The 19,302-nt window shown below is 42.7% G+C and overlaps 1 protein-coding gene and 1 long non-coding RNA gene across 5 annotated transcripts in view; one reads left to right on the top strand and one right to left on the bottom strand.

The window, feature by feature from the left end:
- RBSN (rabenosyn, RAB effector) overlaps nucleotides 1-13,649 on the bottom strand; it is a 29,014-nt gene extending 15,365 nt beyond the window's left edge. Inside the window, exons 1-6 of one of the 4 annotated variants that reach the window (XM_032356841.1) lie at nucleotides 13,505-13,649; nucleotides 11,005-11,332; nucleotides 6,753-6,893; nucleotides 1,663-1,763; nucleotides 682-727; nucleotides 406-567 (exon numbers count right to left, since the gene is read on the bottom strand). In XM_032356841.1, coding sequence (XP_032212732.1) covers nucleotides 406-567; nucleotides 682-727; nucleotides 1,663-1,763; nucleotides 6,753-6,893; nucleotides 11,005-11,062 — 508 coding nt within the window. In that variant the 5' untranslated portion in view covers nucleotides 11,063-11,332; nucleotides 13,505-13,649. Of the gene's footprint in view, nucleotides 1-405; nucleotides 568-681; nucleotides 728-1,662; nucleotides 1,764-6,752; nucleotides 6,894-9,474; nucleotides 9,547-11,004; nucleotides 11,333-13,504 lie in introns of those variants that run through there. The other 3 variants (XM_032356126.1, XM_032357703.1, XM_032358543.1) reach the window with 3 other exon arrangements.
- A 64-nt stretch (nucleotides 13,650-13,713) lies between these two features.
- On the top strand, nucleotides 13,714-17,812 carry LOC116599442. Its single transcript, XR_004289447.1, has 2 exons — nucleotides 13,714-13,859; nucleotides 17,560-17,812. It is a non-coding gene; the product is annotated as an uncharacterized LOC116599442 (long non-coding RNA).
- Nucleotides 17,813-19,302: the final 1,490 nt, after the last annotated feature.

Genomic DNA, 19,302 nt, shown 5'->3' with positions numbered 1-19,302 from the left:
GGACAATGCCTTATAATCCATAGGTGGGCAAACATGACCTGTAAACCAACTCCAGCCTGCTTTTGTATGGCCCTAGAGATAAATATGGTTTTTAAAAGGTTGTTTAAAACCTTTTTCAAAGGTTATTTTAAAAGGTTGTTTAAAAAAGGAAGAAGAAATGTCATAGAAACCATCTGTAGCACATAAAGCTTAAAATACTTACTATCTGCTCTTTTACAGAAAAAGTTTGCCAGCCCTTGTTACCCACCACTACCTATAGCAGGCCTCATGGAATCAATAAATGAATGAAGAGCCCTTGGGACATTCACTTAAACAAAAACATTAAAAAAATCACCCATTAGTGATCAGCAAGCAAACTAGTCACAAGAAGATCAGGGTCCAGGGCCCTGCATCCATGTTACCTACTTGCAAAAGGGAGGCTGATGAGCTCCATACATTTCTTGCACATAATAGACCCACAAAGGCGGCAGTGGTGGCGGCGGTTACGGATGCTGAACTTATTCCCACAGTCTGGACAGAAAGGGACATCCTGGTCATTGACCCAAGGCACCACTGACTTTTCTATTGCTTTGGGAAGAACAAAACAAAAATCAAGCAAACAGAAAAGCTAGCCATTTGAAAAAGAGGTTTGGTCAGGGAGAAAGATAAATAGAATAAATGTGAGCAAAACTCTAGAGTTACCTCGTATCTTAGCGGACTCGGTATTTGTTCTATCAAAGGCAGTGAGCTGACAAGGAGAAAACAGTGCCAAATGGAATTAAACAGGTGATGTCAAACTTTTCACAGGCAAGAAGCATCAAGCAGGAATTCATACGTCTTCATTTTTTAAGTCTCTTCTGTCATCCCCAACCCCACCAAGTCACGAAAGCAACTTCACATTGGACAGAGTATTAGCTTTGCATCTAGAAGGCAGCTCCCTTCCCCATGATCTGATTCCCACTTTTTAGTGTCAGTTCTCCATTTAAGCAAGAACCAGGGGTAGCAAGGATGTGATAGGTGTGGCAACTGAAAGCAATGGGGAACTCCTGATTCTCCATGGTCCTCCTGGACCATGAAACTGGCAATTTATTTCTGCCCTACAAAGTACGCATCAAGAACTATACCCACAGTTGCTACCATACCCACCATACAATCCAGGTTATACACAACAAGCATTTCTAGGGTCAAAGTAGAATGGAGTGATTGTGGGTATTGAAGACACACTCTGGTACCACAGGACAAGAAGGCCCAATCTAGATGTTCCCACACTGAATGCTGACCATGGATGAGTACCCCTCAAAGACCCTGTCACCAGCTTCTGTTTGTTATTGAGTAAACACAGGCCCCACTGCATGACTATACTTTGGACACCCAAGAGAGGAAATAATTTGAAGGTAGAAAGGTTTTCTAGCAGCCAAGTGGGCTTCAGAGGAAGGAAAAGGAAAGCTGGATGTGTGGTAAGTCTGTCAACCTGGGCCATCTCCTACAGTAAAACCAGCTCAGGCTACAACTGTCTACCATGTCTACCACTGTCTGCGCCTCTCTAGGTGGGCTCAAGGTGGGGCATTTCTCTGCCAGCATCAAATACATACAACACACGTGATACAAACTGCAGAAATACAACTTTTTTTTCTCCCAATTTATACTTGCAGTAAAAAAAAGTTTTAAAACAACAAAATTTACCTTCTCTAACCTGATTATTAATTTATTGACTTCAACAACATAGTGGTCAATTCTGGCAGCTCGGTGTTTTTTGAAGTCAGAAAGATGGCTTCTCACAGCACCTAGAAGGACAGAAAATGGGGAGACAAACGACATGTCGTTTCTCTGAGACAGCCCCTCTCCCTTGCTACTTATCCTCAATGAACTTTATTTTATTTTATTTTAAGATTTTATTTATTTATTTGACAGACAGAGATCACAAGTAGACAGAGAGGCAGGCAGAGAGAGAGGAGGAAGCAGGCTCCCTGCTGAGCAGAGAGCCCGACACGAGGCTTGATCCAAGGACCCTGGGACCATGACCCGAGCTGAAGGCAGAGGCTTTAACCCACTGAGCCACCCAGGCCCCCTGTATTTTATTTTTTAAAGATGACTTTGTATAGTTTTAATATTGTATTTATTCATTTATTTATTTAAGAAAGAGACAGAGAGTGCAAGAACTGGGAAGGAGCAGAGGGAGAGGGAGACAGAATCCCAAGCAGACTCTGCACTGAGCACAGAGCCCAACATGGGGCTCAGTCCCAGGACCTTGAGATCATGATCTGAGCCGAAAACAAGAGTTGGACACTTAACCAACTGAGCCACCCAGGTGCCCCTATATGCGCTGAATTTTATTTATTTATTTATTTATTTATTTGTCTGTTTATTTATTTATTTTAAGGTTTTATTTATTTGAGAGAGAGATGGAGAGACAGAGATAGCGAGAGAGAGCACAAGCAGGGAGTAGAGGGAAAAGCAGGCTCCCCACCAAGCAGGGAGCCCAACATGGGGCTCAGTCCGAGGACCCTGAGATCATGACCTGAGCCGAAGGCAGATGCCCAACCAACTGAGCCACCCAGGTGCCTCTTCAATGAATTTTAAACCCAAGTAGAAATTCAAGGAGTTTAAAGTCTTACTAAAAATTCAAAGACAAGTAAATGGAAACAAATTTGCTAAAATGTTAACCATGGTTACTTTGGAGGCCACAAAGCTCAATACCAGAGACCTCAGAGAATGGAGGAGGAAAGCCTGGACTGGAGCCTGCCTGTGCTCAAATTTCAATTTTGCCATATACTGTGTGACCTTGAACAAGTTCTTTAATGTTTGTGTCACTTGGGAGTACTCATCTACAAAATGGGGATAACAGTAGTACCTACTCCACAAGGTTGTTACGAGGATTAAAAAGTTAAAATTTATGAAGTCCTTAGAATACTGGCACATGAATTTTTGGTAAAAAGGACAGTAACATTATGGGCAATTTTTAAACATCTCTCATACTTTTCTGTGCTTTCCAAAGTTGGTATGGTTTTGCATCAGAATAAAAACAGAACTTCTCAAAATAGCCCCCAAAAGGTAAATGTTAATGGATGTCACTGGAAGAGCTGGTTAAACTGATACCTTGATGAGCACAGCGGCAAAGATCCAGGACAAAATTCTTACACAAATGGAACCAAAAGGCTTGTTGTTTCAGCATCACTGAAATATCCCCTCTTCCAAAACACCAGCCCCCACCCCAGCACCCAGACCACTTTCTCTTCCCAAGCATGGCCTGTTCACCTATAAGTTGTGCACCCCCTGGAGCTTCTCACATATTACACTCTGCATTATCCTTGCTCTTTTCTCCCCTAACCATACTCTCTAACATCTACATTTTAGTTTCAAATTCTTAGGCGTGACCATAGATTTTTTTTTTTTTAAGATTTTATTTATTTGACAGAGAGAGATGGATCTCGAGTACACAAACAGGCAGAGGGGCAGGCATAAAGAGAAGCAGACTCCCCCTGAGCAGAGAGCCCAACATGGGGCTCAATCCTAGGATGCCAGGATTAACACCAAAAGCAGGTGCTTAATTAACCAATTAAGCCACCTAGGCACCCCAGCATGACCACAGATCTTAACTTTTAAAATTTGCCATTCACTTAACCTTCCACAACTGTAACTTCCTCCAGTTACTGAAACTGGTGAGTTAATCAGAAAATTGCTCTGATAATTTAACACTGGCAATCATGAGGCAGGCTCTCAAAAAGCTAATAAGAATTCACATGCCTGGGCGCCTGGGTGGCTCAGTGGGTTAAGCCGCTGCCTTCGGCTCAGGTCATGATCTCAGGGTCCTGGGATCGAGTCCCGCATCGGGTTCTCTGCTCCGCGGGGAGCCTGCTTCCTCCTCTCTCTCTCTCTCTCTCTGCCTACTTGTGATCTCTCTGTGTCTAATGAATAAATAAAAAATCTTAAAAAAAAAAAAAAAAAAAAAGAATTCACATGGCTGAAATTTCTCCTTCATGTTTCAAATTGACTTTCATATGTAACTCATTACTATATGTAAACTAGCACATGTTTTATTAATTTCAGATGTACAACATACTCATTTGAAAATTTTTTGTCAATTTTTTGTTAATTTTAAGTAACTCTACACCCAAAAAAGTGCTCGAACTCACAATCCTGAGATCACAAGTCACATACTCATTCGATTGAACTAGCCAGGAGCCCTGATTTGAAAATTTCTTAAATTTTTTATTTAATTTTACTATTTTTCTTACTAAAGTATAATTAACAATGTTACATTATACCATGTTTTATTTTTTCTTTTTTTAAAAAATTTATTTATTTATTTGAGAGAAAGAGAGTACAGAAGGGAAGGGAGAGGAAGAAGCAGACTCCCCGCTGAGCAGAGAGCCCAATGCAGGGCTCGATCCCAGGACCCTGAGATCATGACCTGAGCCAATCATGACCTGAATCAAAGGCAGATGTTTAACCAACGAAGCCACCCAGGCACCCCATATACAGTGGTTTTTTTGTTTGTTTGTTTGTTTTTTTAAGATTTATTTGTCAGAGAGGGGACTCAATGAGGGGCTCAATTCCAGGACCCTGGCATCATGACAAGAGCTGAAGGCAGACACTTACCAACTGAGCCACCCAGGCATCCCTATAGTGTTATTTTTATTTTTATTTTTTTTAAGATTTTATTTATTTACTTGACAGAGAGAGGGAGATCACAAGTAGGCAGAGAGGCAAGCAGATAGATAGAGGGAAGCAGGCTCCCTGCTGAGTGGAGAGCCTGATGTGGGGCTCGATCCCAGGACCCTGAGATCATGCCCTAAGCCGAAGGCAAAGGCTTAACCCACTGAGCCACCCAGGTGACCCCCTATAGTGTTATTTTTAAAGCCATTTTCTCCTGTTATGATGAAAATGTTTCTACTCTCCAATATGGTAGGCATTAGCTACAGGTATAGATTGAGCACTTGAAATATGGCTAGTGTATGATTGAGGAAATTACTTTTAATTTTATTTAATTTTAATTTACTTAAATTTAAATAGCCACATATAGTTAGTGTCTATCTTTTTTATTTTTTAAGATTATATTTATTTATTTGATAGACAGAGATCACAAGTAGGCAGAGGGGGCAGGGAGCAGGCTCCCTGCTGAGCAGAGAACCCAGTGCGGGGCTCAATCCCAGGACCCTGGGATCATGACCTGACCCGAAAGCAGAGGCTTAACCCACTGAGCCACCCAGGGGCCCTAGTTGGTGCCTATCTTATCAGATAGTGCAGTTCTAAGATTGTTCTCATCCAAAAAGACCTATTCCATTGTGGACCTATAAGAAGAATATGGTAGCTGACTCTGCATAAATATCAATTCTTCTTAGTGCCTGTTTCCTCATCTGTAAATGGGAACGAGCATCATGACCCATTCCACCTCATGAAGCTTTTGTGAAAGATGCAAAAGATAATGAATATGAAAGTATAATAAAGCCTTAGGAGAAAAACATTTATCCACTGCATGGACAGAAAAGAAAATTAAGTTTTGTTATCATACAACAGTTAAAGGACATGTAAAATTAGCTAGCTCAAATTCATGTGGCATTTTTGGTAATACCTCTATTGAGATATTATTCACAAACATACAATCCACCACTTAAAGCATACAAATTTCAAGATTTTTAGCATATTCAGAGTTGTACAACCATCATCAAAGTAAATCTTAGAACATTTTCATTACCCCACAAAGATGATTTTTTAAAAAAAGGATTTTATTTATTTATTTGAGAGAAAGAGAAAGGGAAAGCACAGAGGGAAAGTGAGAGGGAGAAGCAGACTCCCTGCTGAGTAGAGAGCCCAATGTGGGGCTCTATCCCAGGACCCTGAAATCGTGACCTGACCCAAAGGCAGACGCTTAACAGACTGAGCCATCCAGGCGCCCCATTATGATTATTTTGAAAGTAGGCGATGGTATCATAATAATGTGTTTCAGAAAATTCTGTTGCACAAATAAATCAGTGAATGCCTCCCTAGGTAAATAATATCCCATGTGAGAAGAGACGGCCTAGTCAATGGCGTCTCTGCCTGGGCTGACGTCAACACCTAGATCCCCATCTCGGTTCTGTAGTTTCTTAGCGGTTTGACTCAAGGCAGGTCCCCATCCAGTGCCATGAGGATTAAATGAGTATCCATGTAAAACAGTTAATGCACTGCCTAACACAAAGCAGATGCTTAGCTCATTCTGATCCATTTTTGCCCCCTTCTGGGACATAAGGTCCATGAGAAACTTAGACCATTCTGGTAACTGATGCCTAAGCTGACTTTTTTTAAAAGATTTATTTATTTTAGAGCAACAGAGTGAGCATGTGATTGGGGGGAGGGGCAGAGGGAGAGGATCTTCAAGCAAACTCCCACTTAGTGCAGAGCCTGGACACAGGGCTCAATCGCATGACCTGTGTGAGACCATGACCTGAGCCAAAACCAAGAGTTGGACACTTAATTGACTAAGCCATCCAGGCACCCCCAACCCCACTTTTTTTTTTCTCAGCTAACTCTTAAGACATCACCAAGAACTAAGACACCTGGGTGGCTCAGTTGGTTAAGCATCTGCCTTCAGCTCAGGTCATGACCAAGTCCCCCATCAGGCTCCTGCTCCGCAGGGAGTCTACTCTCCCTCTGCTTACCACTCCCTCTGCTCGTGCTCTCTCTCTCTCTCTCTCTCTCTCTCTCTGACAAATAAATAAATCTTTAAAAAAATGGATCACTGAGAACATATAGACGTGCAAACATTTGTTGAATGAATGAACAGAACTTCTTACCTAATTCCTGGGGTTCCCACATGTAAGGGTCAACCCCTCCATAACTGAAAGACTCATATCCTTGTGTCCCTGATTCTGCTCGGTCATCTCCTTCTCGTTTCAGCAGCCTGTTCTTGGCTTTCTTAGCCTTCTGGACAAGACCTTGAAAAATGAAACAAAACCATAAATGAATCCATAAACACCTAGTAAAAAGTCAGAGGAAATCTCAAAATACAAGAGCTGATGAAATGACTATACTTTATTTAAAAATTCTGGATCCCAAATAAAATTGCAATAATGAGGCCACAGTACTACAAATACCACAGAGCATTCATTTACAAGTCAGTAGTAGCAGTAAGTTGATTTATGTAGCCAAATATACAGCTAAATTATTACTCATTGCCAAATTTAAGAGCCCAATTAAAGTATAAAATCAAATTCAATGAAGGGACCAAGGCAATGGAAATGTTTTTTTTCCTAGATCTTAACTGTGGAGGTGGTTACATGGGTATATACATTTTTCAAAACTCACTGAATTGTACACATAAAAACTCATGTGTAAACTATATCTTACTTAAAGTTTTTTAAAAATTAAATTCTACAGTATTTATTTACCCTATGGACTCACAAGTAAACACTTTTTGTTTACTTCCAGGATGGGATTCAACCAAACAAATATCCCTGGGCTAGTGTTCCCCATAATAGTTAGCTGTACACAGAGTTCTTCCCCTCCTCTTTACTGAATGCATATGTGAGGATACCGACAAAAAGTTTCAAGAAACAGTTATAACACCTTCAACATAACACAAAGGGAACCAGACTTCATAAGAAGAGACAATAAATGCTTCCTGAATTGATTCTTTGCATGTGCTGGGCACAAAACAAAGTGCTTTCAAAAACTGGCAAATGTGTGCTCACACTCGGAGGCAGGTAGTATCCCTACTTATAAATGAGGACATGACATAAATAGGGGGAAAACTTGCTGCACCCCAGATCACAGAGCTTATAAGGCCAAAGGGCTACAAGTGGAAACCTCACCTGTTTAAAATGAGAACCCCAGCTCTTCCCAGCCAGCATAATTCAAAACTATGCCTCTGCAGAACAGAGCTTTTGCCACCTGTGCTGAGGTGAAAGGACCTGCTGTTTGTTAAAAAGGAACAGCAGTCAACTTGTGGGGAAAAAAAATTCTTTATTCTATGTTGCTCTCATTAAGGTTCTTAAATTTTGGGTAATTATCCCTTTCTGTACCTAGAATCTAGTAGAAAATATTAGGTTTATTTTACTTACTTTTTTAAGGATTTTATTTATTTATTTGACAGAGAGAGCACAAGGAGGGGGAGGAGCAGAAGGAGGAGAAGCAGGCTCCTCACTGAGCAGAGAGCTCAATGTGGGGCTCAATCCCTGGACCCTGGGACCATGACCTCACCCACAGAAAGACACTAAACCAACTAAGCCACCAAGGTGCCCCCAAAATATCAGATTTAATACAAAATACAATTCTTTTAGATTTAATAGATCAATACTTCATGGAGTTCCCACAATTTTGAAGTGCTCTGTCACCTGAATAACATTAAGAACACTACCAAAGCTTTTCAAAAACCTGGGGAATGCAGGTATGGAGGGGCTGGCAGGCAGAGGGGGAAACTGCTAACGGCTACTCTGAGATGCCTTTCTCCCACTGGAAAAAATACCATCCACCAGAATTAAAGGACACCATCTAAAATGCATTCAAGTAACTCTCTTAACAACATGGGAGAGAAAACTTCCTGATGTAAACAAAGGATTAGCAAACAAGAAACTGGAGTTGGCGTTCACTAATTCATTTCTGCAAACAAGACTAAACTGTGTCGGGTTAAACAGGCAGTCCATGCCATTTAACCACTTTATGAGGACAGAAGAACACTCTGGCAACCTTCCCAGGAGTAGCACTTCAAGAGGGGCCAATTAAGAACAATCCCATATGTTTTTAAAACCACAAAGCAGAAAAAAAAAATAACAACAACAAAAAAACACAAAGCAAAAGCCAATTTTCAACCACCCTTTCTTAGACTTACCGTGCAAGTGCTAAACTGAAGCTAAACCAGGGCTGCGGCCCAAACTCACTGACCACTTTCTACTAATGACAAATCTATACTTTCGTTCTTTTTTTTTTTTTTTTTTTAGATTTTATTTATTTATTTTTTTGACAGAGAGAGAGATCACAAGTAGGCAGAGAGGCAGGCAGAGAAAGGGGGAAGCAGGCTCCCTGCCGAGCAGAGAGCCTGATGTGGGGTTCGATCCCAGGACCCTGGGATCATGACCTGAGCCAAAGGCAGAGGCTTTAACCCACCAAGCCACCCAGATGCCCCTATACTTTCGTTCTTAAACTGCCTCCAAAACCTGATACCAAGGTATGCTCTTTTGGCTTCAACATTTCATTTGACAAAACCAGCAATGTCACAAAATTTCTAAAAACCAAAAGACAAATGAAGACATGACCTGCTTTTTAAAGGACTTTTCAAAAATCTTTGATGTCAATCTTTAAAACTTTCCTGATTCTGAAGCAAGACTTCCTTCCTGACTAGACAAATGATCATTAGACTAAAGGAATGTTTAACTCAATTTCTTAGTTCTTCTGAGGCAGAGTGGGGGGAAAACAGAGGGAAAAACACAAGAAATCCTTTCAAGTTTTTTCCACAACTCATAAAATTTATACTCTATTATTCTTTAAGTGGATTCCCACAGCTATTACTCCCTAAGTTACCTTAAACATTTTTCCTCTAATAAACAGGGAACCACAGGAAGTTGGAAGACATTGTCTAACCTGTGTACCCACTAGCATCAAAGTCTTTAGTGACATCACAGTATATGACTCAGTTCAGCTCACACTCAGGCTGGACGAGAACTAAAAATCACAGAGGTCCTTCAGCTGTCCAAGGAAACCTAGATCATCAGTTTGCATTCTAGCTGTAGCACAAACTGTGATTGGAACACAGGGTCTGGTATCATCTGTGATGCCAAGTGGAAAGAGCAGCACTAGACTCAGAGGTGACAGAAGACCTGGGGTCAAGGGCTAGCTCTGCCAATTCCTATGTGACCTTGGATAAGTCACTCAACATTTCTGAGCTTCACTTTTTCTCTGCAGAATGAAACCAACCACCTTCTTGCAGAGTTTCTCTAAGAATCAAAAGAAATAATATTTACGAAAAAACTCTGAAAACTAGAAAATGCAAAACATTTTGGGAGGGAGGCCTTCTAATAGTTTGGGCTCTCTCCTCCAGCCTCTCCAGACAGAAGCCACCTCATTTACCACAGACCTCAGGATTTTGAAAATATTCGACTTTGTCATGTTTCTGGACAGAGGTCATAAATATTAATGGTTTCGACAATTTTTTCTGAACTGAAAAGTGAGACATGGAGTGGAACTATTTGATTACAGGGGCATGTGACTCACATGTGTGGAGGCCAAATTCCACTTAGAAATACATGATCCTCCCTTCCTCTCTCACTCAACACAGAATTGTGAATATACTTCCAGACCTTTTTAACCTCATTGCCTTCAGAAATGCTGCCAGCTGGGAGAAGCAGGTGAAAGTGAGTTCCAGAGAAGTGGCATCATATTTAAGAGTTAGAATCCGAAGTTTCAGAAATGATCACTATGTATGTTAAAATTGCTTTGAAAAAAATCATTCCGCTTCTCTCTATGACCTGAGGCCTGGGAAGCTCAAAAACCAAGTTTAACTTTTTGGATTATTTCTCCTTGCTTTTCAACTATGACCTTCCTTTTTCTGGGCTGCAGAGGACAACGTACAGTGAAGAAGGAAGAATGGCAGAAGGCTTGAATTTGTGACAGGGAAATGGGTGTACAATGTGCCTCCACTTTCAGAGCAAAGGAAAGGATTCTTCAAATTCTTAGAGGCTGGCAATTAGATAATTCAGTGTAGCAAGAGACAGCAAAGCATAAGAATTACATTTACTAGGTTCAAAGTTAGACCCTGCCTCACTGTGTGACTTCAGGCAACTTATCTAATTTCTCTGTGACTATACCCTCATGAGTAAAATATGTCTCACAGTCCAACAGTTATTGCTATAATTAAATGAAGTTTATTCATAGGAAGGCTTTGAACAATGCCTGGCACATGGTAAACATAAAATACATGTTCATATATGTTCACTGTTATTATTATCAATTTTCTATTGTTTATTATGTTCTGGTGGCATCATGGAAGTTAATGAAACCATCCCATGAGTTAACTCTCCCAGTAACAGAACAGGATAAGCAAAAAGTTCTTGCCTCTTACTTTTAATTTGCCCTTTGACATCACGGTCTTCCCCAGAGTGCTCTTCCTCATAATGTGACTGAAGCTGATAGAAAGACTGCAGGTTCTTCAGGCACAAAGGGCAAAGGAAGCCCTCCCTCACTTCCCCAGGGTCATCCAAAGAAGCCATAGCAGTGTCCCTTTCAACCCCTGCAAGGCAGGGGCCTCATGCCAGGAGTCAGCTTGATTCCTCCCCAAGGGACCAGGGCTCTCACAGCATTAGCTTAACCAAGCAGCACACAGATGATGGGGAAGTGGTATCATGGCCCTGGATAAGATTTCCTCTGTGGAGTAGGAGAAGCTCTGGAACAGGAAAGAAGAAGGGGAGAAGAAAAAAAAAAGCCAATTCAAGCAAATTAGCAGCAATTGAGAATTTTCTTTGTTCTTTTCACAGTTCAACAAGATTACTTAATGTTTGTTCACTACAAGTTTGATAATACAAAACTGGATTTTCTCAAATCCTTACACCAAAACACAAAACCTTTAAATATCTGAGAACATCACTGTACAGTGGCAACTCAATGAAGTACGGAGCACTGATTTCTGAAGATAAGAAAACTGAACTTCAAAAGCAAAGAGTACCAAGGCAATTCTCTCACATTCACTCCAACTGGTCCAAGTTCATAATTTGTATGCCATTTTAGTCACTAAGGAAATGTCTGAAGTACTTACAAATACACAGAAATTTTCCCTCTTCACCTTGGTCATCTATTCAACCACATATATACTGAGCTCTTACACCTATATCAAAAATGCAAATAGAAAAAGAAATAGTATCCGCCTTAAAAAACAAAAGTAAAACCAAAACCAAACCAAACAAAAATCCCAACCTTTGTCTAAAGAGGAGCATTAGAAACCCAGTGGTAAAAAGAAAAATCTACTTTGTGTTTTATATTTGTACTTTCTCTATAATAGATTTACTGGATTTTATGAGCCAATAAATGACAGTTGGACAACAAGCCTAATGTTTCCACTGCTTCAAAAACAAAAGGATTTGGTGCTTAAACAATTCAGGGCTTAATAAGTTACATTTTTACTTTTACTGGGCCATGGCAAAGTCACTTCCAATGTCACCACAGAAAAACTCCCAGTCAGAGGGAGAATCCAGACAAAACCATTCCACAAAAGCAGAGAAATTTCTCCCCAAGATCCTGAGATCACAAACCACAGGAGAGAGTAAGAGGAAATAAATTACCCTCAGCTTTGCATGGAACTGATTAGAGGCCTGTGAAGAGGGACTGCCTGGTCCTCAAAGCAGAAGGGCAGCTGTGACCCAGAAAATAAACAAATGAAATACCAGGACCCTGTTTGGCTTTTTTTCCTCTAAGAATCTACATACACACATATCTCAGTCCCTTTTCCAGTCACTGAAATAGTGGCTTCAGTTCCCACCCCAGCCAGTGGTTCCTCAGATGCCCTGACTCTGAAAGCCCCCTTCCTTCCCATGCATTCACCGTAACAACCACAGATCAAACACACACACACACACACACACACACACACACACACACACACCCTTCACATCTCAACCCAACCTTACTTCCTCAAGGAAATGCCTCTTACTTGAAGCATTCTACCTTGGGACAGCTCCTGCACTTCCTTCAGGGCACTTACATCAATTTATAACCACAAATACATAAAATAACTAAGTATATAAGACTCTAAGCTCTGTAAGGGAAGAAACTATGTGCGTTTTCCCCACTACATTATCCCCAGGGTCTAGCACATTCCCTGGCACCTACTACGAAGAAAGGCAATGAAGCCTCAAGAATGAATGAATGCGTCACCGAACTCTAAAATCACATAACCAAACACAACACAAAACAAAGAGATGTACTAGAAACCACGAGGCCAGACCCCACAACCATAACGTACGCAAGCCCCTCACTTCTTACACCACGTAAAAATTAAACATAAAATCTACATATCCTGAAATTATACACCCAGCATGAATGCTACCCGACTTCATGCCGCATACACTACACAGCCCACAATCTCACTCCTCATCGACTCGACCGCACACAACACCCGCCACATAATTCAATATCATTATGCGCACGTCGCATAACCACACACAACATAAGACTCGACCCCACAGAGCGGGCATGACAACTTCACACATCGCACAGACGCCACACCAAACGCTGCAAACAACTCCACACAAACTGGGACCCGAACGTCTCAACCTCAAACAACCAGGGAACCAAACACAAGCACTAGGGAGACAAACCGCCCACCCACCCTCAGCCGCAGAACCAAACACAACTATGCACGCCCCGCCTAACCACACAACCAAACAGAGCCCAATCGTCGCAGGCACAAAAAGGCGAAACTCGCGGCCCAAAAGCCACATCTCCCACCACGCACGTCACACCCACCACAACCACACACATCCAACACCCGCACCGCCCGCCCGTCTCTGTTCCTCGGGGGAGCCGCGCTCTCGCCCCTCAGGCCCTGCCCGGCCCTCTGTACCCGGCCGCGCTCCCACTGGCACGTAGGCCTGTCGGGTCCTCCGGCCCAGGCTCTGGGCCTTTGCGGTCCCTCACTCAGCACCCTCCGCCATCTCCATCTACCGCTCGACGCTCGGCAGGCGCGCCTGCGCGGCACCGAAAACGGAAGACCCGCGGACAGATGCCTGTCGAGCGCCGAATCTTCGAGGGAGCGTTGGGGCCGAGGTGGGTTCCAACAGTGCAAGGCGGCCGGCGGCTTCTGCGCAGGCGCTGTAAGAACCGATGTGATGGGACGCGGTAATTTGGCAAGGTGTTCGCATTCCAGCTGCTTTCGATCCACACGTAAAGTCAGCCCCTTGCTCTCCACCGCGTTGTAGGTATGGGAAAACTAAAGCCTGAGATTCTTTAGCTTTTGGCCAACGTGTGCGATGGGTGAGGGGGCGGAGGTGGGGGGATGTTCAGCACTTCCTCCCCGACTCTCTACTGCGATTCTGAGTGAATTGGGGTCAGTTAAAGTTCCGGAGAGCTAGAGATAAAAGGAATATTCAGGAGACTTTGAGGATGTGTAAAGAGCCAGAATAGAACCACATGAGACTGGGGACAGGGACGGAAGTTATAGAGGGTATAGAGTTTGGTCAAATCTGTGGGAAACCTGTGGCACTTTCAAATGCAAATCAAAACCACCATGAGCTATCACCTGACACCTATTAGAATAGCTCTTATTGAAAACACAAGAAATGACTTGATGTTGAGGATATAGAGAAAAGTGAACCCTTGTGCACTGTGGGTAGGAAAGTAAATTGATGTAGCCACTATGAAAAAGAGTATGGAGCGTCCTCGAAAAATTAAAAATAGAACTAACCTCCCATCCAGCAATTTCAGTTTATGGGTATTTTGCCAAATAAAGTGAAAACACTAACTTGAAAAGGTATATGCACCATCATTACCATTCCCACCATGTTCTTTGGAGTATTATTTACAATAGCCAAGGTATGGAAACATCCTAAATGTCCATCAATGGATGAATAAAGGATATGTGGAATATTAGTCAGCCATTTAAAAAAAGAATAAAAGCTTGCCATTTGCAAAAGCATGGATAGACCTTGAAGGCATTATGCTAAGTGTGATAAGTCAGAGAAAGACAAATACCGTATTGATGAAGTCCCAGAACCTAAGTCAGGTTCGGTAGGGTGAGGTTCGGAGCTGACGACTAAAGAAAGAATTCTTAAGACATCTTTGGTGCAAAATGGTGGTTTATTAAAGCACGGGGACAGGATCTGTGGGCAGGAAGAGCTGCTGCCCCGGGTTGTGAGGAGTGGCTGGTTATATACACAGGAGTTGGGTAGGTGAGGACAAAGGGGTGTTCAGAAGGGCTATTGGGGCAAAGAATACTATCAAGATATTGAAGGCCTGGTTACTATCAAGCCAAGGCCACTTTCCCTCTAATGAGGTATTAACATAAAGACAATTGGGAGTCTCCTGGTGGAATGTTACATTCCTGCTATCAAGTGTCCTCGTGAGTGAGATTTAGGTTTAGAAGAAATTTAACTTTATTTACTTTTCCTTCTACCTCCGCCTCCTTCGGTTTTTTATGGAGGGGAGGGTGACATTAGGGCTTGAGGAACTGAGTTCTGTGTCTTTGGAAATTGGGCTATTGATAAGGTAACTTCTTTGTTGTAAATCTCAAGGACATTTGCAAACCAAGGGAGACTCCTGCCTTGCAGGACTGTGATCTCTGCAAGTTAACTATTTATCATTTTATGGCGATCAGGGGTGCCTGAGGAATGCTACACATATGGAGGGGAGCGGGTGAAGAGGGGGTGCAAGGCGCCAGCTTTTGCTTTGTCCTCATCCAGCCTCCTGCTCCCTCATCAGTAAGACCTCACTTACATGTAGATTCTAAACACACAAAAACTAAAACCAAGCTCATAGATAAAGAGAACAAATTGGTGGTTGCCAGAAGTGTGTGGGGAGCGAGGGGGTGAAGTGGGTGAAGGGTGTCGAAAGGTACAAACTTCCAGTCGTAATGATGAAGTCCCAGAACCTAAGTCAGGTTCAGTGGGGTGAGGAGGTTCGGAGCCGACGACTAAAGAAAGAATTCTTAAGACGTCGTTGGTGCAAAATGGTGGTTTATTAAAGCACGGGGACAGGACCCGTGGGCAGGAAGAGCTGCTGCCCCGGGTTGTGAGGGTAGGCATGTTATATACCCCACGGTTGCGGGGGAGGTGGTGAAGGGATGGGAGATTTCAACAGAGTTCTCACATGTTAGGGAGGGCCTACAAGGTGCCGGGGGGAGTCCTTGCCCTTATGGCTTGATCAATGTCGTCTTTAGGTCAGGCACTACCATCAAGATAATTGGGGGATTCTTGGTGGGGTATTATGATCCGGCTATCACTTACATTCCTTTCTACTCCAGTCTCCTCCAGTTTATGGTGGGAGGGGGACATTAGGGCTTCAGGAACCAAGAGTTATTTGCCTCTGGAAATTTGTGCTATTGATAAGGTAACCTCCCTGTTTAGGTCTCTAGGACATCTTGTAGAGCAAGGGAGATTCCTGTTCTGCAGGATTGCGATCCCTGCAAGTTAACTATTTATCGTTTTATGGCGATCAGGGGTGCCTGAGGAATGCTACACATATGGAGGGGAGCGGGTGAAGAGGGGGTGCACGGCGCCAGCTTTTGCTTTGTCCTCAGCCAGCCTCCTGCTCCCTCATCAGTAAAATAAATAATGGTGACTATAGCTAATAATATTGTATTGCATATCTGAAAGTTGCTAAAAAGAGTAGATCTTAACAGTTCTCATCACAAGAAAAAATATTTTATGACCATATAAGGGGACATTTGTTAAATAGACTTACTGTGATGATCATTTTATAATATATGCAAACTCAAATTATTTTGTTGTATGTGAAATGTATGTAATATATAATGTATACATAAATATATGTCAATTATACCTCAATTTTAAAAAAAATACAGGATGATCACTCAGCACCTACTCTGTGCCCTGCACTGTGCTGGTTAACGCAGGGTATATAGGCACAAAACTTCATCCCAGTCCTGGGAAGCAATTTGCTTTGTGCCCTGCACAACGGCTGGCATCCAGCAATGTCCTGGGCTCCAGAAGAAAAGCTGCAGAGCATGATAGGAGGATCCTGAGTTTTGGGGTCAGAAGTATTACTTGACTCCTTTGCCTCCTGGTATCACCACCTGTAAAATGGGATGAAAAATAATAGTTTTCCTGGGCATCTGGGTGGCTCAGTCAGTTAGGCATCTGCCTTCGGCTCAGGTCATGATCCTGGGGTCCTGGGATCAAGTCCTGTATCTGGCTCCCTGCTCCGTGGGGAAACTGCTTCTCCCTTGCTCTCTGCCTGCCACTCCCCCCTGCTTGTGCTCTCTCTCTGTCAAATAAACAAGTAAAAAAAAATTTTTTTTAAGATTTTATTTATTTATTTATTTATTTGAAAGACAGAGATCACAAGTAGGCACAAAGGCAGGCAGAGAGAGAGGAAGGGAAGCAGGTTCCCTGCTGAGCAGAGAGCCTGATGCGGGGCTCGATCCCAGGACCGTGGGATCACGACCCGAGCTGAAGGCAGAGGCCTCAACGCATTGAGCCACCCAGGAGCCCCAACAAATAAAATATTTTTTAAAAAGAAAATAAGAGTTTCCACTTCATAGGATTATGAATATTGAGTGAGATATGTGTATGTGGCAGTGAGAGTTTGTGTGTGTGTGTGTGTGTACACCTTTAACACTGACTCTGAACAAGAGCACTGCTTCTGCTAGTGTCATAAGCACTGGGCCTCCAGCACCTTCTATTTAAGGACACAAGGCTCCCAGTAGGGAGAGCATTGATTGGAAGGCAGTGCCCAGTGAAAGACCAGGGAGCTAAGGGTCCAGAGGCCTAGGTCCTAGTCCTGGCCACACCTTACTTTGTGACTTTGGACAGTTCCCTTCTCCTCTCTTGGCTTCAGTTTCTTCACCTGTACAGATAAAATGAGTTCCAAAGACTTGGAAAGCTCTGCTACAAAGCTCTGCTACTTTTCTCAACCTGATGACCAATTTTTTGAACTTTACAGGATTGGCAGGAATGGACAGTGGTTTCCCTTTGTGCATTGACAGAGACAAGGAAGAGACCCTGCCAACCTCTCAGAAGCAAAACAGAAGACCAAGCTCTGCCTCTCTGTTGCTGGCCTCTGTCTTGGGTCCTGGAAGCCAGGCCTGAGGGAGTGAAAACACCAGATTAAGTGTCTGGAGGCAGATAAGTCTCAGAACAGCCCGCTCTTACAGGCAAGACTATGTTTGGGGTCAGGTGATAGACCTCTTATTAAACCATTGTGATTTTGCCTATCATTGTACCATTTACAAAAGCCAGTGTCACATTCACCATTTCACTTGCTCAAAAAAGCAGTGGCAATGTGGTCTGAAGCTTGTGAATTAATTCCGGAAGTCATGATAGATCAGCCACTACAGTTCTATTGCTATTTTTAAGGGTGATGATGTTAAAGAACTTCTTGTACGCTTTACAGTTTATCAAAACCATTTTCATTATTTAAATCCTTAGGGTAGGGGTGCCTCGGTGGCTCAGCTGGTTAAGCCTTAGGCTCAGGTCAAGATCCCAAAGTCCTGGGATCGAGTCCTGCACTCGGCTCCTTGCTCAGCAAGGAGCCTGCTTTTCCCACTGCCTGCTGCTCAGTCTCTCTCTCTCTCTGATTAAATAAATAAATCCTTTGGGTAACTCTATTACTATTTCCATTTCGGTAATAACAGTGGCTAATATTTACAGAGTGATCACATGCACCAGTCATCGTCCAAGCACTTAACATCTGGGGATTTGTTGAATTTTCATATGATTCCATGCAATACCAACTAATATCATTCCCATTTTTAAAGAAAGGAATCTGGCATGCCTGGGTAGATCAGTCGGTTAAACATCTGCTTTTGGCTCAGGTCATGATCCCAGGGTCCTGGGATCAGAGCCCCATATCTGGCTCCCTGCCCAGCGGGGAGTCTGATTCTTCTCTCCCTCTCCTGCTCCCCTTACTTGTGCTCTCTCTCTGTCTGACAAATAAATAAATAAAATCTTCTTTAAAAAATAAAGTGAGGAATCCACGGCACAGAGAGATTAGGTGGCAACCTTCACTTTTTCTCTCTCTGCGAAGGCCTGGTCTCTGGGCCTTCCTGCATCTCTTGGCATCTTCCAGGCACCAAACTTGTACCAGGCATAGAGACAGAGGGTGTGAGAAGAATAAGGCAGGATGGTCTCTCGGTCTTGGAGCCCATAGCTGGCATAGGATACAAACACTCATACGGCAGTTAAAAAAGAAAAAAAAAATATATATATATATATATATGTATGTATGTATATACATATACACATGTGCATGTATACATATGTATATACACATATGCGCATATACATACATATATACACAGGTATGTGTGTGTACATATATATATTTATTGCATATATATATATTTATATATAGAGAGAAGTGTTGCACATGTGCTCAGATGCTCTGGCATCAAAGGGGAGGCTGATGAAATTTCCCCATGGAAATTCAGGGAATTCAGGAAGGGTTCCCAGAGGCAGCAACACGTGCTCAGAGCCCTGAGGGAAAGATGATCATGAAGAGGCTTCCAGGCTAGGGGAACAGTGTATGCAAAGGCATGATCATGGGGAAGAGCATGTGTCCTTTGAGTGACTTAGGAAAGTTCATTCATGCTTAAAACATTGTTCCCAGCACCACAGGGTGCTGTTTCTAAGGGTGGAATCTGGCAGTCTTCACCTTTGCCTTCCACCTGATGGCTCTCTGTCTCTC

This window comes from Mustela erminea, chromosome 1 (genome assembly GCF_009829155.1).
Source record: "Mustela erminea isolate mMusErm1 chromosome 1, mMusErm1.Pri, whole genome shotgun sequence".
Classification (NCBI taxonomy): domain Eukaryota; kingdom Metazoa; phylum Chordata; class Mammalia; order Carnivora; family Mustelidae; genus Mustela; species Mustela erminea.
Note: the sequence above shows the minus strand (reverse complement) of the source record. Positions and strands in the feature narration are given on the sequence as shown.